General features: G+C 44.4%; 1 protein-coding gene across 1 annotated transcript; it reads left to right on the top strand.

The window, feature by feature from the left end:
• Positions 1-15,840: 15,840 nt before the first annotated feature.
• On the top strand, positions 15,841-20,042 carry LOC142302994 (olfactory receptor 5G9-like). Its single transcript, XM_075344095.1, has 4 exons — positions 15,841-15,932; positions 18,101-18,167; positions 19,122-19,320; positions 19,438-20,042. The coding sequence occupies exons 1-4, from the start codon at positions 15,841-15,843 to the stop codon at positions 20,040-20,042; spliced, it is 963 nt and encodes a 320-aa protein (XP_075200210.1).
• The last annotated feature ends 6,822 nt before the right edge of the window (positions 20,043-26,864 follow it).

Here is a 26,864-nt window from a genome sequence, read left to right as displayed (position 1 = left end):
GTAAGCAAGGGTTACTCCAAGCGGAGTCTCCCTTTTTTTCCAAAAATTGTGCCCCACACACACCCACCCATTCAGTGGCAGCACTTGTGCCCTAGTTGTAACTTCACAGCTAGATTTGCATCAAGCACATTCCAAATCCACAAGCATTTACTCTCCCCAGGATGACACAGGGGTTGTAAATTCCTTCTGGATCCATGACTTGTTCATTTTGATGAACGTCAGTCTGTCCACATTGTCACTGGACAGACGCGTGCGCTTATCTGTCAGCACACACCCAGCAGCACTGAAGACACGTTCAGAGACAACGCTGGCAGCTGGACACGACAAAATCTCCAAGGCGTAACTGGAGAGCTCTGGCCATTTTTCTAGGTTTGAAGCCCAAAAGGAGCAAGGCTCCAGTTGCACAGTCATGGCATCGATGTTCATTTGGAGATACTCCTGTATCATCCTCTCCAGCCGTTGACTATGTGTCAGACTTGTTGTCTCTGGTGGCCTTGCAAAGGAGGGTCTAAAAAAATTATGAAAAGATTCCATAAAATTGCTGTTACCAGCACCAGATACGGTCCTACTGGTACGGGTAGACTCTTGAAGATGACGAGACCGTCCCATGTTTGTCAAGTTACAACTGGGAGATTCCCTCCCTGCACCTGCACGGTTGTTTGGTGGAAAAGCCGAGCTAAGATCGAGTAACAGCTTCTGCTGATACTCCTGCATACGTGCGTCCCTTTCTATGGCTGGAATTATGTCACAAAATTTGGACTTGTACCGGGGATCTAATAGTGTGGCAATCCAGTAGTCATCATCACTTCTAATTTTGACAATACGACTGTCATGTTGGAGGTAGTGCAACAAAAAGGCACTCATGTGTCTTGCGCAGCCATGCGGACCAAGTCCACGCTGTGTTTGTGGCATAGAGGTGCTACCCGTTCTTTCTTCCTCTGACATATCCCCCCAACCTCTTTCAACTGAAATTTGACCAAGGTCTCCCTCATCCGCTGAGTCTTCCATGTCCATGGACAGTTCGTCCTCCATTTCTTCATGTTCTCCTGCACCTTGCTCAACATTTCGCCTGCTACTATGCGCCCTTGTCGATCCCTGTCCCCCATGGTCCCATGCCTGCTGCGTTGGTGATGATGAACGTCTGGACCTTGGTGATGTTGTTGTCCCTTGCGCATATGAATCCTCCTGTAGTTCCTCCCCTTCATGTTGTCCCACCCCCTGACTCCGAATAGTGTTTAGCGTGTGCTCCAGCATGTAAATGACTGGAATCGTCATGCTGATAATGGCATTGTCAGAGCTAAACATATTCGTCACCATGTCGAAACTGTGCAGAAGGGTGCATAGGTCCTTGATCTGAGACCACTCCATCAGGGTGATCTGCCCCACCTCTGCATCTCGTTGGCCCAGGCTATACGTCATGACGTATTGCACCAGGGCTCTGCGGTGCTGCCACAGTCGCTGTAACATGTGGAGAGTTGAATTCCAGCGTGTCGCCACATCGCATTTCAGGCGATGAACCGGCAGGCCGAAAGACTTCTGGAGCGATGCAAGTCGCTCTGCTGCGGCGCTTGAACGGCCGAAGTGAGCAGACAGTTTTCGTGCCCTGTTCAGAAGGCCATCTAGGCCGGGATAGTGTGTTAAAAATTGCTGGACGACAAGGTTCAACACGTGAGCCATACAAGGTACGTGTGTCACCTTGCCCAGGCGAAGGGCCGCACCCAGGTTTGCAGCATTGTCGCACACGGCCTTACCAGGCTGCAGGTTGAGTGGAGACAACCATTTATTAAACTCGGACCGCAGAGCTGACCACAACTCCTCAGCTGTGTGACTCTTATTCCCAAGACATGTCAAGCTAAAGACCGCCTGATGCCGTTGCGCTCTGCTGCCAGCATAGTAATGAGGGGTGCGTGATTCCTTCTGCGCAGTGAGAACGCTGGTGGCCTGACCAGGCAGGCTTGGGGCGGAGGTGGAGGACCCAGATGAGGTGGAGGATGCAGAAGCAGTGGCGGAACTTGGACAGACAGAGGATTGACACACAAGTCGTGGGGACGGCAAGACTTGTGCAGCAGACCCTTCACCATCTATCACCATAGTTACCCAGTGCCCAGTCAGCAACATGTAACGTCCCTGTCCATGCTTACTGGTCCAAGTATCGGTGGTGAAATGCACCCGTTCACACACAGAGTTTCTCAAGGAAGCGGTGATGTTGTGTGCGACATGCTGGTGTAGCGCGGGCACACCTTTCTTAGAGAAGTAGTGGCGACTAGGCATCTGGTACTGGGGCACAGCAACAGACATAAGGTCTCTAAAATCCTGTGTGTCCACTAGGCGGAAAGGCAGCATTTCGGTAGCCAACAGCTTGCAGAGGGATAGAGTCAACCTCTTAGCTTTGTCATGGGTCGCAGGAAGTGGCCTTTTATTTGACCACATCTGAGGGACAGAGATCTGGCTGCTGTGTGTAGACGGTGTTGAGTAGGGTGTCCCTGGAAAAATGCAGGTTTGTGAGGAAAGTGCAGGCGGAGACATGATGTTGCCTTCATCCAACGTTGGTGCTATCGATGTCTGACAGAGCTGTACACACTCACTTGTTTCCCCTTCCAAACCAACTGACGACCTACCAAGCAAACTGCCTGTTGCGGTTACAGTGGTGGAAGTTGTGCGTGGAAAAACAGGTGTGACAGCTGTCCCCACAGTCCTAGAAGATGAAGAGCGCGCGGATGCACTGGAAGGGGCAGGCGGTGGATGGTTCGCTCCGCTAGGCCGCATTGCAGCACGGTGAGCTTCCCACCGGGACCTATGATATTTATTCATGTGACGATTCATGGAAGAAGTTGTCAAACTGCTGAGGTTTTGACCTCTACTAAGAGAATCATGACAAAGTTTACAGATCACATAATTTGGGCGATCTTTTTCTATGTCAAAAAAGGACCAGGATAGGCAAGGCTTAGAGGCCATGCGACCTGTTGATCCACCCCGAATAATGCTCATAGGCAGAGTGGTGGCTGAGGATGCAGTTGTAGACATGCTACCAGTGCTCCGACTCTGTCCAGGAAGGCGCAAGGTAACTTCGTCGTCGGTTGCATCCTCCTCCACCGCCTCTGTTGACCTCCTCGAGTGTGTGACTGTGGGTTGACAGTAGGTGGGATCTAGAACTTCATCATCAATTGTTGTGTTTGCACTCCCCTCCCCCTCAGACCGAGCCTCTTCTTGCCCTGACCGAATATTTAAGTTGTCATCCCAATCGGGTATCTGCGTCTCATCTTCATCAGTATGTTCCTCATTGTCTATAACCACAGGTGTTACAGTTTGTGACAAAGGGTCAACATTATGCTCAGAGACTTGGTCCTCACGGCCTGAATCAGAGTCACAAAGGTTCTGGGCATCACTGCAGACCATTTCCTGTTCTGTACTCACTGTAGCTTGGGAGCAGACCTCTGATTCCCAGGCTATAGTGTGACTGAACAGCTCTGCAGACTCAGCCATCTCAGTTCCACCATACTGTGCAGGGCTGATGGAGACTTCAGAGCTGGGAGAAAGAAAGTTTGATTGGGATGACAACTCAGAGGACTGGTGTTTTTTGGATGCGGTACTTGAAGTGGCTGAGAGGGCACTTGTTGGACCACTTGAGATCCATTCAAGCATTTTCCTTTTTTGCCCATCATCTACCTTTGTTCCTGTTGTTCGTGTCCGTAAAAAAGGGAGCACATCGGATTGTCCACGGTAAGTAGTAGACATCTTACTTTTGCTGGTAGATGGTCTATCTTCAGCAGATGATAATGGAGCTTTGCCACCTTCCCCACGGACAAAACCTTTTTTGCCTTTTCCACCACGCCTCTTCCCCTTTCCACCAGCATCTGTCATTTTGCCACTCATGTTGATTGCGACAAGATTGTGGACTGAAAATGTGGTAGTAAAAATTGAGAGGTGGTGTAGATTGCAGTGGTGGTCTAGTTTTATTAACAGCAGAATAATAAAGAATAAATATCCCTGACAATGCAACTACGGCCCTTAAACTGGCAGCAAAAATTGCTAGTATAATGGCTTAGTTATAATGAGTTGGAGTGTGCAATGCAGGCAGATGCGCTCTGCAAATGTCTTTGCACTAGTGGGACTATAGCAAAGTCCAATAGCCACGTATAGGATGCCACTAGGTACACTGAGTGTTTGCTAGTATAATGGCTTAGTTATATGAGTTGGAGTGTGCAACGCAGGCAGATGCGCTCTGCAAATGTCTTTGCACTAGTGGGACTATAGCAAAGTCCAATAGCCACAGATAGGATGCCACTAGGTACACTGAGTGTTTGCTAGTATAATGGCTTAGTTATATGAGTTGGAGTGTGCAACGCAGGCAGATGCGCTCTGCAAATGTCTTTGCACTAGTGGGACTATAGCAAAGTCCAATAGCCACGTATAGGATGCCACTAGGTACACTGAGTGTTTGCTAGTATAATGGCTTAGTTATGAGTTGGAGTGTGCAATGCAGGCAGACGCGCTCTGCAAATGTCTTGGCACTAGTGGGACTATAGCAAAGTCCAATAGCCACGTATAGGATGCCACTAGGTACACTGAGTGTTTGCTAGTATAATGGCTTAGTTATATGAGTTGGAGTGTGCAACGCAGGCAGATGCGCTCTGCAAATGTCTTTGCACTAGTGGGACTATAGCAAAGTCCAATAGCCACAGATAGGATGCCACTAGGTACACTGAGTGTTTGCTAGTATAATGGCTTAGTTATATGAGTTGGAGTGTGCAACGCAGGCAGATGCGCTCTGCAAATGTCTTTGCACTAGTGGGACTATAGCAAAGTCCAATAGCCACAGATAGGATGCCACTAGGTACACTGAGTGTTTGCTAGTATAATGGCTTAGTTATATGAGTTGGAGTGTGCAACGCAGGCAGATGCGCTCTGCAAATGTCTTTGCACTAGTGGGACTATAGCAAAGTCCAATAGCCACAGATAGGATGCCACTAGGTACACTGAGTGTTTGCTAGTATAATGGCTTAGTTATATGAGTTGGAGTGTGCAACGCAGGCAGATGCACTCTGCAAATGTCTTTGCACTAGTGGGACTATAGCAAAGTCCAATAGCCACAGATAGGATGCCACTAGGTACACTGAGTGTTTGCTAGTATAATGGCTTAGTTATATGAGTTGGAGTGTGCAACGCAGGCAGATGCGCTCTGCAAATGTCTTGGCACTAGTGGGACTATAGCAAAGTACAATAGCCACGTATAGGATGCCACTAGGTACACTGAGTGTGTGCTAGTATAATGGCTTAGTTATAATTAGTTGGAGTGTGCAACGCAGGCAGATGTGCTCTGCAAATGTCTTTGCACTAGTGGGACTATAGCAAAGTCCAATAGCCACAGATAGGATGCCACTAGGTACACTGAGTGTTTGCTAGTATAATGGCTTAGTTATGAGTTGGAGTGTGCAATGCAGGCAGATGCGCTCTGCAAATATCTTTGCACTAGTGGGACTATAGCAAAGTCCAATAGCCACGTATAGGATGCCACTAGGTACACTGAGTGTTTGCTAGTATAATGGCTTAGTTATATGAGTTGGAGTGTGCAACGCAGGCAGATGCGCTCTGCAAATGTCTTTGCACTAGTGGGACTATAGCAAAGTCCAATAGCCACGTATAGGATGCCACTAGGTACACTGAGTGTTTGCTAGTATAATGGCTTAGTTATATGAGTTGGAGTGTGCAACGCAGGCAGATGCGCTCTGCAAATGTCTTTGCACTAGTGGGACTATAGCAAAGTCCAATAGCCACAGATAGGATGCCACTAGGTACACTGAGTGTTTGCTAGTATAATGGCTTAGTTATAATGAGTTGGAGTGTGCAATGCAGGCAGAGGTGCTGCAAATGTCTTTACACTAGTGGGACTATAGCAAAGTCCTATAGCCACGTATAGGATGCCACTAGGTACACTGAGTGTTTGCTATTATAATGGCTTAGTTATAATGAGTTGGAGTGTGCAGAGGACAGGAGGGTACAGTGGCAGGATTGTGGTGCTCTGGGTAGAGGAATGGAAGCCTGCCTTTCTATTCCCTCCTAATGGTGAAATGCAGGGAGGAAATCCCTGACCTTGGCTACACAGACGCTGGCGCTGTTTTCAGGACCTGTCACCTTAACTCTGACCCTGCCGGTTTGAGCCCTTAAAAGGACTGCTATAAAGTGCTCTCCCTAAGCTGTCTAACGCTGTGTATGCAGCGCATACAGCTGTATCGGCTATAGGACTCAGGAGGACGGAGCTGCGACAGTGATGTCTGACACCAAAGACGCAGAAGGCAGATAATGGCGTCCTGGAAGAAAATGTCCGGTTTTATAATGCAGGGACATGTGACATGGACATCCTATCACACATGCCATTGCTTCTCTGGCTCAAAGTCCACTTAGCTGTGTGTGTGTCTGGGATTGGCTGACATGCTGGCCCGCCCCACAAGACGCGCGCGCTTAGGGAAGGAAGACAAGAAAAAAAAAATAAAAAATGGCGATCGCCATTATAGAAACAGCAGTGATCTGAAGGCGCTGTTCACGCACACTATACACTGAAATGTCATAATAGTGTGATTCACAGAGTGACTTACACTATTACAGCAGAAACCAAGCTAGGATTTAGCTCGTTTTTTGCTGCTATAACCGTTCTCGAACGTTTCTAGAACTATCGAGCTTTTGCAAAAAGCTTGAGTTCTAGTTCGATCTAGAACAGGCCCCAAAATCACTCGAGCCTAGAACTGGAGAACCACGAACCACGAACCGCGCTCAACTCTTCTGATTACCCCTCCTTGTGCTCCAGTTTCCAGTTGGTTCCCCGCTTCGGTACCGGCGGGCCACTACCCTGTCCCGGTCCCTTACGGTTCCACCAGCCGTCTTCCCGGATCCTGCAGGCGGCAACCACATCTGCATCCTGGGCACAGGGCATCCGGGCTACGACCCAGATGCTGACAGACATTCTCTCCTTTTTAACTCCTCTACTCTCCTCTCCCTCCTAACGGGGTCTCTCCTCAACAGATCTCTGTGTTTTTCCCACCTCAGGCTATCCGAAATCCTTGGTGGGCGTGGCCAACTGCCTGACTCCGCCCCCTGGTGTGAATGTCAAGACCTGAGAGGGGTGACTCAGGGTTTTTAGGTTGGCTGCTGTTACCTTGTTTGGGGACGGGTGTTTGTGCAAGGGCCTACCTGTGACTACCTGGCTAGTTTAAGGCATAGTCCCATATACTGTCTTGTGCCCTTTGTTTGTACCCAAAGAATTTCATTTTAATTTCTGCCGCAGTGCGGGTGTCAAAAGTGTCCTTTAACTTGGCCAGTATATGTATTACTGTCCCTTTATCAGTGGCACGCAAAGGACTTTACTTCACGCTGGGCTGCTCCAGTTAACTGTCCTAATATTATGCCCATTCTCTGGGTTTCACTCATGGGGTATAATTCAAATAGCCTTTGCAGCCTCTCTCTAAAGTCGCTCAGAGTATGAGACTCTCCTGAGTATTGTGGTAACCAGGCCGCTCCCGAGAGGTATGGCATTGTGAGCGGCATCACGGGCAATGCAGCTGGGGCTGTAGCGGCAGCCTCATCTCCACCTGGGCTGGACATCTTCTCCCCTTAGTGGATCTTACCAGGCTCTGCGTTTCTCTTACGAGTCTCTCTTCCGGATAGCGCAGGGTTAACTAACCGTCGCTCTGATGGTGGGCTTTCTTCTTTCTTCGCGCTCTTTTTCTGGCATGCCCCCTTTCTTCCTGCGCCCGGCAGTTTCCACCAACAGTAAAACACAGTCTACTACAGTTCTGAGGCACAAGGTACCCGGTGGTACCGGGCACGATGATTCTGTTTGTGACGCCAAAGTAACTCGCCCGCCCTAGGGCCTTAGGTGACTCGGTGTCGTGCCGGACTAGTCCGGGGTAGTCAGCGGTGACAGGGCCCGACTCCATGACCCTGGTGGAGTCAATTAAAATTGCAATATGGGGGAGATGGTAATAAAGTTTATATAAGATTCGTGACGCCACCTGTGGATTGCGACTTTGAAGCCGCGGCTGCTGGATGGGACCTCCGGGGCCGGTGTTGTGGCAGCTGAGGTGTTTCTTGCTTCCCACAGGTGGAGTGGGTACCCCGGGGCAACAGTTTGTAAAGTCTATGGTGGGTGTTGATTAAGTGCAGGGCTGACAGGGCAGTGGAAAGGAATGGACACAGACAATGATTTCTTTTACCTTCTCCTTTACTTGGTGGTATGGATCCGGTTGGCCTGGAAGCAGTTGGGGGTATCTCCCTGGCCAGGTGAGTATTGAGGCTTTCTCCCTACGCCCTTCTTCTCTTCTACAGGACCCCGCTGCGTTAGTTCAACGGGGGCCTGCTCTGCTGGGATTTGTAGTACTTCCCGTTCCCGTATGGTAGGCTGCGCAGGCCTTCACTGATGCCACCCTGCTGGAGACAACACCGGGCCCCTGATGTGCGGCTGTACCTTCGGGTTGTTTTGGGGCCAGGAGACCTGCAGTCCTTCTGCTCTTTGGATTTGGTTAGTGGGACTCAAGCACCCTGGCAACCACGGACTCCAATGTCCACTTTTTAGCGTTTCTTCTGAGGCGAGCTGGTTCAACTCCGCTCTCCCCAGAATCTTCCACCTGTGCCTCACTGCAGACCTTGCTTTTCTGGGCTGAGCTATCTTAGCCCCAGACTCCAGCTCACATGTCCACACTACTCCAGTTCCTCACTCAAGCTCCTCTCTCCTCAGCCGTGTGCTTTCAATCAACTCCTGACTGGACTGGACTCCTGTCAATTGTCACTTTTTTCTCTGACTGGAAAACTCCCTCAGACCAGACCTGGCTAGTTCTAACTAGTTCTCCTCACTACCTCACTACTCCTCCCCCAGGTCAGAGCTCCCTCTGCTGACCTGAGTAGGAACTGCATTGTTTGTAGGTAATTACTGGCCAAGGGACTCCCCCCTCTTGCTTCCAGGCTTAGTATTGAACTTTGTGGGACAACACTACTGTGGCAACCAGACTGCTGGTCTGCCACAAATAGTATTATGGAAGTCAATAATTGGGCAGTTTGGCTCCCCACCCACTTAAAGCCAACCAAAGCATCCCAATGCTTGATAGAGCATTGAGCAGTGGCGAGCGTGCTCACCAATCAGTAATGCTAAGTCCCACTTTGGTTTGAATGCACAGATTGATGTTTATTGGCTAGGAGTAATAATAAGCGAGCATGTTCGGCACTGCTCTGTACTCGATCAAGCATCAGGGTGCTTGGGTGCTTCCAGTGCTTAGCCAACTATGTATCGTCCAAGAAATATCAAGCTCAAAGCACAGGCTTGCTTCACTGAATGATGTAAGCAGGCACCCTAGTGACAGCTGCTTGTGGTCTCTGAGTGGCTCTTACAAGGGGTAAAAACAATGTTTTCAGATGTAGCATGTCCCAAAACGCTTCCCTCCTCTGGAAATGCTCTGTTTATGGCTGGTTGTTTGTGGGTGAAGAGCCGAACTGCCCAATCATAGACTTCCATTACACTTGACAAGTTGAGCCCGCCTGTGCGTGTAACCAGCTCGAGTCTAAAAAAGAGCACTCGAGCATCATACAATTCACTCATCATTATGAGTACTAAGCACCGAGCACTACTCGCCCATCACTAGTACCATTCAAATACTGCTAGACATCTATTTTATTGTCTCTTTGACATTGTCTTTACTTTAAAGAGCTTGAAAAGTGTTTTATAGAGGAGAGTGTTACACATCGGGCAACTGGAAATCTTACTATTGCTGAGATTTGTTTTGCTGTTTCCTGCAGCTCTTTTGAGAATAATCTTTGAATACCAGTAATCTATAACAATTGTTTTGTATAATACTTTGATTTTTCAGTCAGTGGTACAGATTGACTTATGTCATAACAAATGTTTTTTGTTTTATTTTCTGCATCTTATTTTGCTAAATTTTACCATATAGATATACTGTGTGTATGTATATATATATATATATATATATATATATATATATATATATATATAATATAGCGCAAGTCCTGTTGACTTTGTTACTATACCGGCATCTAGACATTTCGAGCTTCAAGCCATTATGAGATTATTGTGAAGAAAAAGTTTCCAATTTATTCGTTGTATAGTAATTCCATCTAAGTTTGCTGTGTAGCCATCATGACTGTCTTAGAATGTGCTTCCATTGCTACATATATATATGTGAAAATGTATGTCTAAATGTGTATGTATACACATGTGATGCCCCTGGATTAGTCAGGTGGTCACAGGGTGCTGCACGCTCTTTATCTCTAGTGCAGGACTCAACCCCCATGATTCTGGGTCCCCATCTTGCATTACTGCCTCCACCAGCATCTACAAATCCTAGTGACACCTCGCACCACACCCTGTCAGGCACACCAGTGGGCTGCTTAAGTTGGAATAGGGCCACCCACCTAGGGGTCAGGCAGGGAGGGGAAGGTGACAAGTGAGTCGGCTCCAGGGGAGCAAAGAGTTGTGTGGTAGCCCTTGAGCTGTAAGGAGCTCAAGGAAGCTGGAAGTTGGAGCTCCCAAGGGAGAAGCAGACTAGGTCGCAGACGGTGGTCTGCACCCGGAGAAGTCGGAGACCCGGTCGTGGGAGATTAGGACTGGGTGCTTGGCTAGTCTTGGAGGATAGGCGCAGTTCAATAGCCTGGCTGGGACCGAAGGCACTTCGGGGTGCATGGACACTAGCTCGGTGAGAAGCTTCAAGCAACCAGGCAATTAACCTGCAGAGGACAGGGCCTATATGGACTGCTCCCACAAAGCTCAGGGATCTGAGGCACTAGCACAATGAGGGGGATTAGGGCTTTCCAAGCAAGCAGCCCACTGAAATCCCAAGTGTGAGGTCCTGAGTGCAAGCTCCTCTGCTACTCTTAGTAGGGAGCGGGACCCAGAAAGCTCCAAGCTGATAGGCCACCTAGACACTCTAAAAATACTGTGCCCAGAGGCAGCCACAAACTACCAGGCAGTGCTGCATGGGACGGGACCGGACAAGCTCCCCAAGAGGGCAGTGAAACCCAGAGACTTGGTTTACCATGTTGTCACCATCCGTTTTCCTTCTGAGTGAGTACCTGATTAACCCCTGCAACCAGCGAGCCTGCGTTCCCCTGCACGCCACTCTACCATCCAGAGTGCCGGGGCCTTCCCCTACCCGTGGAGAGTAACGTCATCTGGCTGCCCCAATCCATCACCCCGGGTACTCCCAACGGAAGCGGCGGTACTCTCTCTTACCGCACACCATGGGTGGCGTAATGAACTACCTAACTCCCCTGTAAATAACCCCCATCACGTTTCGGCGAGACCCTCGAGCCACGAGTAGCGACGTCCAGATCCGAGTGGTTCAACTGCTTCTGGGGCGGGACACGTCCGTGGCACACATATACATGGATATACTTGTGGATTTTCTGTTTGGGTAGTTTTTTTTAATTTTTTTGTGTAGTTCTGCAGTTTTTGTATATTCTACTTGTTTGTTAACCCTTCGATTGTAATGTACACATGTGTTGGCTAGTCGGGTTTCTGCCCTGTTCATATATGCTATGGAATGGGGGCATTTGCTTCTATATAAGGTGTGATTAAGAACATACTCCTTATCATGATAAAGAGCTTTTTTTTGCTTGAAACGCGTTGATTTTTCCATGTTCGTATTATGCCCTAAACATGTATGTGTCATGGGCTTTTAATTTTGGTTATAAACTTTATCATTTTATTTATGCTGCAGCTGGGTTTTCTCTATTTTTTTCATGATTAAAACACTTACTAAGAATTATTATTTGTTTATAGTATTCAACGAAGAGAGCAAATTTGCATTTGAAAATATTTGCTTTTATATATATATATATATATATATTTATTTATATATATATATATATATATATATATATATATATATATATATAAATGGTTATTTATTTACTTTTTTAATCCAGCATATTTCACTTCAATACACAACTTGTATCTTCCTAGTGATGAGCGAATAATTGTTCATTATTTCATTTTTTTAATTCTCTTTGGACTTGAACTCAGGAGATATGAGAGAAAAACAATATCTGTATGGCTAGCGGTAAGAGAGCATATAAAGGCACAAGGAGTCATATGGTGGTTTCCATTCTGTCAGTAAACGTCGATGTCTTTGATTCTGTCAGTTCATTTTGTAGGAACTGATTCCTCTGATGATGACTTGTTTGTAGGTGGTGATTGTCATCAATCAAATAGCAGCATGGAAAAACGTGAAGTAAGTATGAGAAGCAACAGGAGATCAGACCCCTGGAAAATATTATTTTAAATCCCATTCCAATTTAATATTTACCAATATTAATGGTAATAAAAATACATTCTATTTAGTTACTTTTGATTCCAGGGTTTTTTTTAGGTTTTGCTTCATTATTGGTTTTGATACACTTTTCAATCTTTATTAAATCTTTTATATTTCATTTTAAAACATAATAAACATTAATTTGTCATCTTTTCATGTCTTTTTGACTTCCATTTTATAAAATCATAGAAGCCAACAAAAATCTATAGGAATAGAATCTTTATTACAGTGAATTAATACCAATTACTGTATATCAGAGGGAACAAATACAAACCCGTGTATACCATATGTATTATTCTTTACCAAGACAAATCTACCTGCTTCTTTTGTCCAGTTTCAGAGAGAAGAATCAGGAGTTCTTAAAAAAAAAATTAAAAAAAATTTCATAGGTTGTTTTTTTTTTTTCTGAAATATTAACTTTCTTGCTAATTCCATCCTCTCCTGACATTTTCTGGGCAGATTAGAGAGGCTACAATATTTCTTATAAATTGAATTGAGCAATTTTGATATGAGGAAAGAAAATGACTTTTATTCAACCTACTAAGTCAATATCACACCAACGTAGGTGGCACTGGGGATAACTGAGGCTGAGGGAAGTCAAGCAGGCTGGGGTCAGAACCAAGAGGACACAGAGAGACACAGGGAGCAGACAGGAGAGAGGTCAGGAGACAAGCCAGAGGTCAGGTAACCAGGAGAGAAAGTATGAACACAAGGTTCAGACAACAGAGTCGTCAGGGGTCAGGAGCCAGACGGGAGCAGAGAACTCAGAAGGGTCTGTGAGATGCTCTGCACAGAGAACCATGACAATCACATATAAAAGTTCAACTGTAATTTTTAACATTAAAAAAGCCCGATATGTTCTGAAAACAATCAAAAAAGGCCCAAAGCATAAATGTGGATTTCCCAAAACTTCTCCCCTCTGCTACCCAGAAACATTTTGTTCTTAAACCATTGGTCATTGAAGTGATGATCATATCAAATTTAAAAAAACTATATTTTAATACTATGAAATATGCAAAACAAATTATCAAATCTAACCAAATTTGGCTGTATTTTGAGACCCAAAACTATTTTTTTTCTTTTTAATGTATTGTTTAGGTTGTTTAGGTTGTAATAAACATTAAGCTTTATCCACGACGAGTGTCCTGTTTACCTATTTATTGATCCAGCTGTATAGCCATCCATTAATGGCCCCTCTTATGTGTGGGGATGTAGTTGGGCTCAGAATTAGCTAAATCATATTTAATCTGCTACATAATAGTCAGTGCATGACTGCCATAATGTACAGGGACTCTGATTAGCCCTGTATAAAGTTTAGATAGTTATTTCCTTAGTTACATTTACGTCGAAAAAACAATGTCCATAAATTACTGACCACACAGCAAAGGGATCTCATTGTTCAAAGTTATCAGTCAAGAGAAAGGTACAGCATTTTTTGTAAAGCATTAAATATACCATGGACACTGTAAAGATATCACCAAGAAGTGGCTTAAATTTAGCACAATAGTGAAATTACCCAGACCTGTTTAATTCTAGATGTGCCATGCTGAAAGAATCCCACCCAAAAAGACAAAGTGATTATAAAGTCAAAGGGTACGTCATCAACGTATTAGTTTAACAGCGTGCATATTTATTCAAACACTTTATTTTTTACTTAAAAGGATTTCGTCTTATTTTCAAATGAAATGTACAGACTATGAACAACATTAACCTTTTCCTATCCTGAGTCCTCGTGGGGGGGACATTCCAAAAATTGCGTTACGCTCCTTTGTCGGGCAACTGCCTTGTTTATCATTCACTTGTAAATAAATTGATTTCCTGTTGATTTATTTTACAAAATTCAGTCATATTGCAAAATTCTGTTTTGACGATTTTTCCCCAATTATATTAGGATTTTAATAGGCAGAACAGGAAATTTTATTGGATAGGAAAAGGTAAGGTAAAAGGTGGACAAGTCCTAAAATAAAATTTCTTGAAGGGATATTTTACATGACAAAAATAAAAAATCGGCAATTTAGACAGGCAAGCTCAGACTTATTACATCCGCTATATACAGTGAAAAGCAAAAGGGTAACAATGTTTTGAATTTTTGTCTTTCAGGCTCCTTATCTCCTCATCCAGTACATCTTTAAGCATAAGACTAAATTCATTTTATAGACAATCATCTTTGCTATATGATTCATAAATTTAACTTGAAACAAATTAGCATATGATTAATTATGCAGATTAGTGTCATGTCATTGCATTGTTACTGTTTTGCTCCCGGCGTTTGAACAAAAATACTTCTCTCATACTATAAATGACAATCTGTTCTCACATTCCATAATAGCTCAGTGTTTTGTTAGGTTGGTTCCCAAGCGAAAGGTGACTGGTTCGATTCGAGGAGCTGCCATGAAGATTTCCCAAGAAAAGATAAACAGAATCATCCATCTCTAGACCAAGAAACTTACCAAGCTCCATCATGTGAGGCCATACCAGTTGGAAGAATAAGAAATTAAGCCCGCCCATCGATTCAAAAGCAAAGAGGTGGACATCCAGGCAAAAAATTGGAGTCAACAATTTGCCTCATCACAAGGTCTAACAGTTTAAGACGCCTGAACTTCAGTATCATCATAACAAGCATCTGCTCGAGTTTGTGAAGAAGTAGAAAAAGTGGAAAGTAGAAGATTGGAAACGGGTGATTTAGCAAGATGAATGAAAAGTCAATAGACTAGGATCTGATGGGTGCAAATGGTTTCGGAAGAAACAAGGGAAAAAAGGGTCAAACCTATCAAGAAATGGTTCACCACATACTCAAGTTTGGGATGTAAATATGTGCTTTAATGTATATATTTTTGTTAATCAGGGAGATTGTTGGGTCCAGGGACAATACTACTGCTCTTTAGCATATACTCACTGCAGAACTATGACCATGATATTATACTCCCTTACAACTTGGTGCACATCAGCCAACACCGGTCTACTGTAGTGTCCTCCTTATTTACTACGTACATACTGGGGCTTCTCCTGAGATTATTTCTAAATCATTACATTCTGGTTTTAGCCACATTTTGTGTATTGATATTGTCCCTTGATTCAACATTCTCCCTGATTAACATGAATATGCTTGTTGCTGCAATTTTCAAATTTAACGATGAAAATCTGTCCATAATTTTGTAAATTGTATATATTACAGTATATAGTGTTCTTGTATATATGGCATTTGGTAAACGTATATTTCTGTTTCATCTCATAGTGACGCTGCGAACAAGACCAGTGAGGGTCTAAACGTCCCTTCTTGTCACATTTTTCCCTGCTACTTGTTTAAGTCCAGCAGATGTATATACATTAAAGAACGTATTTACATTTCCAACTTGAGTGTGCGATGAACCTTTTCATACAGTACCTAATGACTGGGATTGCGCATGTCATCTACCAGCACCTCAATGTCCTGGACTGAGCGCACGCTAACATTATACCATAAAAAATATAAAGACCTGTCATATTCATTGGAGGAAGCCTAGTGATATGAGGTGGTTTTACAGCCATGAGTGTTGGAAATTTGACCAGGATCGATGATGGTCTCAATGCTGAGCTATATTTGAGTATCCCACAAGATGAGTTACTTTGTACGCTCAAGTAATAAGGGTATTAATAGAAAAACATAGTGTTCCAGCAGGACAACAACCCAAAGCATGTGTCAAGATTGGCAAAGAAAAGGTTCCATGACTATGAAGTAGAGGAGCTGGGTTGGCCTCACAATCCCCCAACCTCAACTTTATTTAATACTTATGGCTAGAGATGAAGAAAAAGCTCTATACATCCATACGTGAGCACTAGTATGCACCAACATTAGGAACATGAAGAAGAAACCTTGAATCAGATTTTTGGTGAGATATGATTGAACCTGCTCGAGAGCATGCCCAGAAGATTTCAGGCAGTGCTGAAAGGCAAAGGTTTATTTACAAAATACTAACCAAATATTAAAAACTTATATTTAGATTTTGGGGAGCAAAAACGAAACTTGGCAGTGACATGACAAAAATCTGCATAACTAATCATATGCTAAATAGTTAAAAGTCAAATTTATACAGTACAGACCAAAAGTTTGGACACACCTTCTCATTCAAAGAGTTTTCTTTATTTTCATGACTCTAAAAATTGTAGATTCACATTGAAGACATCAAAACTATGAATGAAAACATGTGGAATGAAATACCTAAAAAAATGGTGAAACAACTGAAAATACTGTATGTCTTATATTCTAGGCTCTTCAAAGTAGCCACCTTTTGCTTTGATTACTGCTTTGCACACTCTTGGTATTCTCTTGATGAGCTTCAAGAGGTAGTCACCGGAAATGGTCTTCCAACAGTCTTGAAGGAGTTCCCAGAAATGCTTAGCACTTGTTGGCCCTTTTGCCTTCACTCTGCGGTCCAGCTCACCCCACACCATCTCGATTGGGTTCAGGTCTGGTGACTGTGGAGGCCAGGGCATCTGGCGTAGCACCCCATAACTCTCCTTCTTAGTCAAATAGCCCTTACACAGCCTGGAGGTGTGTTTGGGGTCATTGTCCTGATGAAAAATAAATGATGATCCAAATAAGCGCAAACCAGATGGAATAGCATGCCGCTGCAAGATACTATGGTAGCCATGCTGGTTCAGTATGCCTTCAATTTTGAATAAATCCCCAGCAGTGTTACCAGCAAAGCCCCCCCACACCATTACACCTCCTCCTCCATGCTTCATGGTGGGAACCAGGCATGTAGAGTCCATCCATTCACCTTTTCTACAAAGACACGGTGGTTGGATCCAAAGATCTCAAATTTGGACTCATCAGACCAAAGCACAGATTTCCTCTGGTCTAATGTCCATTCCTTGTGTTCTTTATCCCAAACAAGTCTCTTCTGCTTGTTGCCTGTCCTTAGCAGCGGTTTCCTAGCAGCTATTTTACCATGAAGGCCTGCTGCACAATGTCTCCTCTTAATAGTTGTTCTAGAGATGAGAAGGTGTGTCCAAACCTTTGGTGTGTACTGTATATGAGATAGCCAAGATGATTATCTATAAAATGATGGTAGTCTCACACTCAAAGCTGCAATGGATGGAGGGATATGGAGACTGAAAGACAAACATTGTTTTCACCCTAGAAATTGTCCCAGAAAATTCTTGCAGTTATACATGTTTTGTTATACACATGTTTACTCACTTTGTGTATAATAGAACAACATATTAAAGCAGAGAAAAATATACAAATTGGACATAATTTCACACAAAACTCCAAAAATCGGCCAATCTTGTTTGCACCCTAAAATTAATATTTGATTACATAATTTGAAATAGAACTTCAGATTTCCATATGCCTTGCACAATGTCAGGGCTCCAAGTTCCAGAGGCAGCAAAACTACCCAAAACATCTTTAAACCCCCACCATATATGACAGTAGGTTCTGTGTATTTTTATCTCTTTTGCAGACCTCATTCCGTTCTCGGTAAAGGTGCTTTACCAAAAAGCTCTATCTTGGTCTCATCTGTCCCCAGGACACTTTCCCAGAATATTTTTGGTTACTCACATAAAGTTTGGCAAACTGTAGTCAAGTTTTTTATGTCTGTGTGTAAGCAGTGGGGTGCTCCTGGGTCTCCTCCATAGCATTTAATTCCATTTAGATGTGGATGGATAGTTCACGCTGACACTATGGCCCATTGAGCTGCAGGACAGCTTGAAATGCTTTGGAACTTTATTGGGGCAGCTTATCCACCATCCGGATTATCCTGTGTTACAACCTTTTATCATTTATTCTCTGTCATCAACAGCCCATCCAGGAAGATTAGCTACAGTGCCATGCACTGTAAAATCGACAAAGGAACATCAAGAACTCATGTAGATGGACTTAAAATTGTTAATATTTTTTAACAGTTTTTAGTTCTCAAGTAGGGATGGGTGAATCCCAACTGTAAAGTTCTAAATCTGTACCGAACACATAGTGTTTGTGCACAAGGTCCTGAACACGGGTTTTCCTGGGAAACCCATGTTACAGTTTGGGTCCAGTTTGGGTCCAGGGGCTGTAAAAAAAGTACATTATTAAAAAACATTATATTCTTACAGGTCCAGCGATGTGTCCTGCAGAGCCACTATCTTCTGTTCGCTTCTGCTTCTGGGTCCGAATATTAATTGCGGTATTCACTCCACTGCTCATCACTCAGCAGTCTTCGGCTTTTTTCGACTGTGTTCGCAGTGACGTCAGGGTTCACCTAAGTCCATGGCTTAGCCAAGGACTCGATTGAACTTTCACTATCACTGTCAGCCTGCTTCTTGCTCTGAATAGACGCTTGTCTGTACAGAGCAATGAAACAGAGCTAACATTTCTCTACGTCGGACTAAGTGTTTTTTTTACAATAAAGATGGAGTCTCTAATTTTTTTTTAAATGTTATTTCTAATAAAAGTATTTTCAAGCATCTCTACAGAGTGAGAATTTAATTTTTAATACAAGCGTCTCTACAGAGCGAGAAGCAGGCTGACACTAACAGTAACAACACTTTTGACCATGAATGTATATATTATATATTTTTTTTATGGAATTACTTTTCAACAATTCCTTTTTAATGTGAAATAGTCTTTAGGTGTTTACATTCTTGGGACCCAAAAAAGTAGCAAACCAGTTGTCTGATATTTTAGCTTCCCTTGTATATCTCCAAGCTTTCTTGGAAGATATAGGCCTTCTCTCTATTGCATTTCCTTCTAGGGTCTCACAGATACTTGATTAACAACAATCAAAAGTCTTTCATTGCTGAAATTGATATATCCTTTTTTTTTCTTTTTGTTTTTCAATGTAGCATACAAATCTTACTGATGCCATACAGTTTGTACTTTTGGGTTTTCAAGTCAGCTTACAACTAAGAGTATCACTCTTCTGTCTGCTTCTTGTAGTATTTTGGTTCACGATATGTGGGCATCTTCTGATCATCACCCTGGTGTCCACCTGCAAGAACCTCCACACTCCGATGTACTTCTTCATCTCACAACTGTCCATCAGTGACATCTTTCTACCAACAGACATTGTCCCATACACACTCTACCTTCTACTGAATAATGGGGGAACCATTACTTACATCGGCTGCCTGACTCAATTTTTTTTCTTTTGCATTACAGAATTATTTGAATGTCTTCTTCTCACAGTGATGTCCTATGACAGATATGTGGCCATCTGTAACCCCCTTCGTTACACCACTATTATGACCAGTGGATATTACTTGCGATTAGTAGTCACTTCTTGGTTGGCCAGTTTTTCTATGACAATTATCTATACATTGACAGCATCAAGGCTAAAGTTCTGTGGACCAAATATCATTGACCATTTCTTCTGTGATCTTCTGCCACTGCAGGATATTTCCTGTTCTGATCCATTTCCTATAAACCTATTAATGCGTTTAGTAAGCATTCCTTTTGTGATAATTCCCAGCATGATAATTGTTCTTTCTTATGGTAACATTGCCCGTGCGGTCTTAAAGATTCAGTCTGATATCAGTAGACAGAAAGCCTTCTCCACCTGCAGCTCCCACCTCACTGTGGTCTCCATATTTTACCTGACTCTGTTCAGTGTTTATATTTTTCCAACTAAAGGACAACCAGATATTAATAAAATCTCATCAATTCTTTACACTGTATTTACTCCACTGGTTAACCCCATAATCTATAGTTTTAGAAATAAAGATATTATTAAAGCTGCACAACAAACTGTTCTGAAATATCTCTAATCTCTTCTACAGTACTTGGAAATGTTCCAACCCTGCTTAGTTTACATGATTTTGCTATCCTTTTTTTAATGACATTTGCAGATTGTGTTGCAATGGATATTAGTATATTATGAACTATAAGCTGTCTTCCAAAAAGGTGATTAATAAATACAGTTTGGTCCATATATATACTGTGTATATATATATATATATATATAATTTTAATTTTAAATATCAAATGCATGAATACATTACAAAACTTCGAGGTCCATATTGTAGTTGTACCGCCCTGAGAGGGCTCGGCTGCTCCCTTGCCGGGCCGAGCCTCTCGCGGTCCGGGCTCGGGTAGTCGGTGAATCGAGCGCCTCCGGACCGGAGGCCATGTCGCTCTGTTAAGGGGAGGCAGTGGGGTGGTGGTGTGGGACGAGGTTCGCAGCCGGGGGCCGCATTGTCGTTGGACGGGTCATGAGAACCACCCACAGGTCATGGTGACGAGATGCACCACCGCTGCGGCGGGAGTGAAGGGGGCTCCCGGATTGGTGTTGAGGGCGCAGCCTGGATGTTAGCCCCTCCGTGGGTAGGGGCGGTGTGTCCCGGGGCCCGGTGGGACGGGCGATGATGTCGGGGTGCAAGGTGCCGTGCTGCGGTGCGATGTCGTGCCCGGATGGCACTATTAATTCACACTCAGAATCACTGGTAAACCAAAGTTCGGGTATGGTCTGGTCCTGCAGCTGGCTGCTTGTGTCCCTTGTGAGGCTGATGGTGGCCCCTTTCCTTTGCACCTCTTGTTTTGACTTTTGGCTCTCCTGCCTGGGCAGTGGTAGCCCGCTTTCCGGCATTCAGCTGCTGGAAGAGCCCTCGGTTGCCCGCAGGCGCTGGCCCATCGGATGCTTGGCCCTTGGCGGTGGCTCTCACCCGGTATCGGTGGGTAGTTGCCTTCTTTCTTTCTTTTGAACCCGAGAAGTCCAGACTTCAATCAGTGAATTTGCCTAAACTTAGTGGCTTCTAAGCTAGGATGGGGTCTGCGTACCCGGTTACTGGTGCTCTGATTAGCTGTTGACTCCCTGGTTCAGTGCCGGCGGGCTCCAACCCTGGCCTGGTCCCTACGGTTCCGCCGATCGCTAAACCGGTACTCCTGCAGGCGGCCACCACCGTCTACCTGCCTGACGTTTCGGGGATCCCAGGCTCCAACCCGGGTCCCTGACAGCTTTTCTCCTTCCTCCTCCTGTCACTCTCCAAGCTCCACTCTCTACTCCCTACCAACTAACTACTCACTACCACTCCTAACTACCAACTCACTGTTTGTATTTCCTGCCTCAGGGCAGTAGTCTCCTCGGTGGGCGTGCCTTTCCGCCTGACTCCTCCCACCTGGTGTGCCCTACTGGCCCTGAGAGAGGCATCAGGTCTCCCTTTCGGGTGACAGGTGTGTCCTCACAAGGGATGGGGGTGTATGTGTGGTGTGGTGGGTGCTGTTACCTGTGACCCCTGGGGTCCAGGGTGTCACACAGTCATGATATTTAAAAACCTTTAAGGTAGACAGCGTGACAGTGGCATGAATTCCCCATTTCTCCCTAGTCTGTTTGTATATCAGGAAAGTATGGTCCATGCCACACATAGGACATGGGCTATCATTTTAATTTAAAAAGTCAGGAGATGAATGAGTGACAGGCATAGGCCTCTTGCTCACAGAACCCTGGCAGTACAGGCAAGACACAAATTGGAGATGCATATTGGAGTCTTGATATTTAAAAACCTTTCAGCCAGACAGCAGGACAGCAAGAAAGAGGCATCAATTTCCGCCTCCCCATTTCCCCACAGTCTGTTTTCACACCAGGGAAGTATTGTCCATTCAACACACAGGATGTGGCCTTGGTGTCCCATATGAGTCTGAAAAAACCAGGCAGGGTCATTTCCGTAACACCTGATGGACTCTCACTAACACCTACTGTAGTGGGTAAACAAGTGGAGGTTATGCAGTTGGAGACCTGCGATAGAATAGTTTTGATGATGACGCAGGAGGAGGAAGAAGCAGCAGATGCCATTGATTTGGCAGCTAATGATTAGGTAGGCCCGGTAGTCTGCATTTTAGTGCAGTACTCAATTTTTTAAAATGTTTGCCTCTACTGACACGTCATTGAAAATGTTGGGAGATAGTGAAAATGTTGCCCTCTCAAAAATGCCCAGTCTATGCAACCCTTCCTGCGAACTAACAACCCGTGACCACTGCTGGCCACACCCAGAGTTGTGGTTGAGGATGAAGTGCTTTACATGGTTGAATCACCACATGTATGAAAATTAGTAACGTAACCTACCAAGCTTCCTCGTCATCTACTGAACTGCACAGCTGCATGCCTCTGGGTTCACACCAAGTGGAATCTACAACTTAGTTGTCATGCTGCTCTATGTTGTCTCACTCCTACTTTTCCTGATCTGACATCACATAACAGTACGTTTGCACCTCATGTATTTGAGTCTCATCGTCATCATCTTTAACCTGGCAGGTAAATATCAGTTGACGAGGGTGGGGATCCTTTTCGGACCGTACTTCGTTCGAGCCAGGATCCAACTGACAAAAATTTTGGACATTGGTCCAGATGCTTTTCTGCTCTTGGGAATAAGAATCTTTGGAGTAGATCTCTGATACACATGGGATAGAATGTGTGAACAGCACATCAGACTCTCCCCTACCGTGGAAAGCTTCAAGAGGAACCTCAAGACCCACCTCTTCCAACAAGCCTACAACCTACAATAGCCCTCAGCCCAGTAGACCACTGCGCAACCAGCTCTGTCCTCACCTATTGTACCATCACCCATTCCCTGTAGACTGTGAGCCCTCGTGGGCAGGGTCCTCTCTCCTCCTATACCAGTCTGTCTTGTACTGTTAATGATTGTTGTACGTATACCCTCTTTCACTTGTAAAGCGCCATGGAATAAATGGCGCTATAATAATAAATAATAATAATAATAATAACAGCTTTTCAGACTCACCCATGTGAGGTTCTTTGCATTTAGTTTGCCGGTTGGGGATTTGTAACATGGACGGTGTGATGGTGGAATATTGTGGATTGTATACCATTTTGTGTGGGTTCATGTTTGGGCGTGGTTCACTGTCTTATTTGTACTGCTTCTGTGTACATTGTCCCATTTGCAGGTTTAATCCCTCCCCTACCAGCCTTTTGTTCCTAAGTCAGGGGAGGGGGCGTGAGATCCACCTACTGTAAACTCTCTGCTTACCTGGGAGATTGGGTAAGTCTGTTGGGAACTTGAAGAAAGAAGATTGATCCTTTGGGAGGGAATAGCTGAGGCTGCAGCCAGCATGCCAGAGAGACTGTGAGAAAACCCCATTTGCCTGGAAAAGGACTGCTGGAGGATTGTGACTGATCCCTGGGACATTTATGCTATTATTGGACTAATTTTTCCCTGTGTTTTATGGATTATGTTATGAACCATTTGATTTGCTTGGAATAAATGCTTATTGGATTGAACAGCCATCGCTCGCTCTGTTGATTGTGTGATATGGGAGAAGGACGTGACAACTGGTGGCAGCGGTGGGATCAACAGAGGACAGTCCAATGGAGATCCACCCACCGAGTGAGGACAGAGACTTTACCGTATCCAGTCTACATGAGAAAGCCGGAGATGTGGCCCTGAGCTACCAGGGACTGAGTAAAGAAGCCTTAATTGATCTACTTGTGGGTGAGAGCCAGTCCACCTCCTCCCAGATGTCTGACGGACAAGCACTGGGGACAGGGATCCCTGCCCCAAAAAGCCAGTGGGTGGTGTGGTTTGAAGAAGAGATGGGAGCTCTTGGCCCCGTTGTATCTCAGGAATATAAGGAGCAGGCTGCTATCCGAGCACAGAGGAGACAAGAAGCAACGGAGTCCGACAGAGGGAGTAATGTGAGTTGGAGTGTAAACCTAGTGATCCGCGAGCCTGTACGGATCACCCGGGCGGACTTCAAGCCATTTGATGAGGCTTCCGGAGATGTGGAAGGGTTCTTCAAGGAATGTGAGCAGCAGTGTGTCATGATGGAGGTTCCCCACTCTGGCTGGATGCATTTGTTAGTGGGACTCCTGAACAGAAGCCTGGCAGAGGCTTATCGCACCATTGACTCACAGCAGAACCGAGATTATAACATTGAAAAAAGGACTATCCTTGATTACCATGCCATAACCCCAGACTCACATAGGGCACAGTTCCGAGACTTCCCATGCACCACGGGGGGATCGTTTAGGATGTATGCCCATAAGATATCCCAGGCATGTCGGAGATGGCTGGAAGCGGAAGACGCCTTCACTGTGGAAGACGTTGTTAAGGTGAACCCTTAACCAGAGATCACTAGTGGCCTACTGCCTGGCCGAATTGATATGGGCCAAGTGCATGCATAAAAGAATCCACACCAGACACAGTCGGATATGAAGTCTCTTCTTGGTCACAGTAGAAAATGGCACCAAAACAGACAGAGGAGACTTATGCATCCTCTTCATATAGGCTAGGGGCGTACACAAGTTCAGATATGCCCATTTAGTGGGACAGTTCATGGGCTAGCGAATGGGGAGATCCGTGTTGCTGTTGATGGGCAGGTCTGACTCCAGTGGATGAAACCATGACGATGGGAGGGACGTCATCTGGTGCATCCATGCTGATGGTTTGGTCTGGGATGTCTTCTATCTTGACCAGGGATCTTCCCTTATATGGTGGTCTTCTTTCATCTGGACATTCCTTGCATTCCAAGCAAGGTGTGGATAACAGGAAATGGTGGCCATCTTTATATCTGTGTCATGTATATGATCTGAAACCTGAATTATGTAAGGCAAATCGATATATTTCCCACAATCCCTTGTCAAAAGGTTAATTAAGTATTTCATCTTATGGCTCTCCTCAACAGTCCCCCCTAAATACTTTATTAACCTTCTGACCCTACCATGGTCCTCTAACACATCAGCTCTAATGCTTTAACTGCAACCTTTTTTCATTTTTCTATCTGCTATACAAGCAATGCTAAGCCTTTGCCCCCCGCTGGTACAGACTGCTGATCAGAGAGTTGATCACATCCCGCACACACAGTTCACAGAGGCACAGGTAACTAGAACAGATTTATTTAATGCTGAAGAGCTTACTCAGAATTTGAGATTAATCGATTAGAAAGAGTAAGGCAATTGTAAGAATAAGCTTCTTACTGTTATGCTGCAGCTTTTAGCATTACTGTTTCTGAAAGGCTGATTCTCAGTCAATATCCGAGTGCTGTCCGCGTGTTCGAGACTTTTCTACCCGAATACACCTGATTGTATCACAACTCTAATGGATCTCTTCTTGTCTCGGGTCTATAATCTACCACCAGGAGGCCTTTAACAAGATTTCCCTTACACATGGATCCGATTACCTTCAGTAACACAGAGTAGCACTTTTACGGCTTCAAATACCAACAAATAAAACAATACCAGTTACCTATAAGTGTATGTTATCCTTAAGTCACTTAAACCCTTAAAATAATTGAATGGTTCAGGTCAGATAATGTTTTTCCCACCATGAGCCCTTATTTGCGTAATGTTCCTGTACCCATTGTTCCCTTATGGTTATTTCCCATGTATCTTCCCCAATCTAGAAATTCTCCATAAGGTTCTATGTGAGATAGTCCAGCACTATGTGTGTTGCGACCCCCATTCTGCTGGTACGATGGACTCTTTACAGCGGCTGCTGTCTCCAGATGGATTTTCCCTCAAGCTTCATGGAAGTCGCTGTGGTTGGGAAAAGCAGTATCGGCCCATCTGATTCTGACTCATGGCTCATTCTGACTTGTCTTTTTAGGATCACCCAGTCTCCTGGCTGGAGACCACGTGCTCCTGACACTGATTTAGGATCTGGAATTGGAGGATACACATGTAACACACTATATAGGCAGTTGTATAAGGCTCGTACATCACTAGTCAGGATATCACACTGTATCTAAAGTATCTAAGAAATATAATCACATTGTAGGTACTAAACCAAAAATATCTTATATAAAGATCTAATTATTAAGAAAAAAGGAAAATTTGTTACATGATTTGCAGCGTTCACCATTATCTTGTGGATCGTTACATGTTTATGTTATAATCATTAAAATTCTAAACAACATACACCCATGTGACTATAGACACAATAAGATATTCCAATACAGGAGGGGGCAGGGATTGGGGCAATAGCCCTAAACTCTCCCTACCTCGCAGCGGAGGTCGGCAACCCTGTAAGGCGAATTGGTGCCCCCGCTCACCGATGGCTCACCCTCCCTATCCCTACACTGCTAAGCTAATACGTGCTGCTAATGTCAGTGAGGGAATATAGAAACCGTGAGATACAGGGGATAAAGAGGCGTCAATATGCAATTATATATATATCCAATTCATTCCCAAAGATTAAATATTCACACTCTATATTTACATAGCTGTTTGGTAGCTTAAATCAATATGATACAGCAAAATTGAAGGACCAAATCCTAAAAGAAATTAAATATCTCACATGTATAACATGTACCCACTGTATCAATATAATAATAATAATAATAATAATAATAAGCCCAGGTAAAGTCATGAGGAGATCTCGTCCAATCACAGACCCTCCGCTGTCCAATTCACACTCAGGCTAATAAAATAAACGCATATTTGTCAGACATTTAGCTTGAAAGAAGCGCAACGAATTTCTCCCCTCTTCACAATGGCAGATGGGTTCATCAGGGGCATCCCCAGGTACTGTAAGATCTTTATAATGACCTGTGCTATAGAATATGTACTTTTTACCACTTTTTAGGAACTCCATCTTTACATACCACCAGCACCATGAGTTTTTCAGCAGTAATGTTTTCCA

Source organism: Anomaloglossus baeobatrachus, chromosome 4 (assembly GCF_048569485.1).
Source record: "Anomaloglossus baeobatrachus isolate aAnoBae1 chromosome 4, aAnoBae1.hap1, whole genome shotgun sequence".
NCBI classification, from domain to species: Eukaryota; Metazoa; Chordata; class Amphibia; order Anura; family Aromobatidae; genus Anomaloglossus; species Anomaloglossus baeobatrachus.
This window is presented reverse-complemented; position numbering and strand designations above follow the sequence as displayed.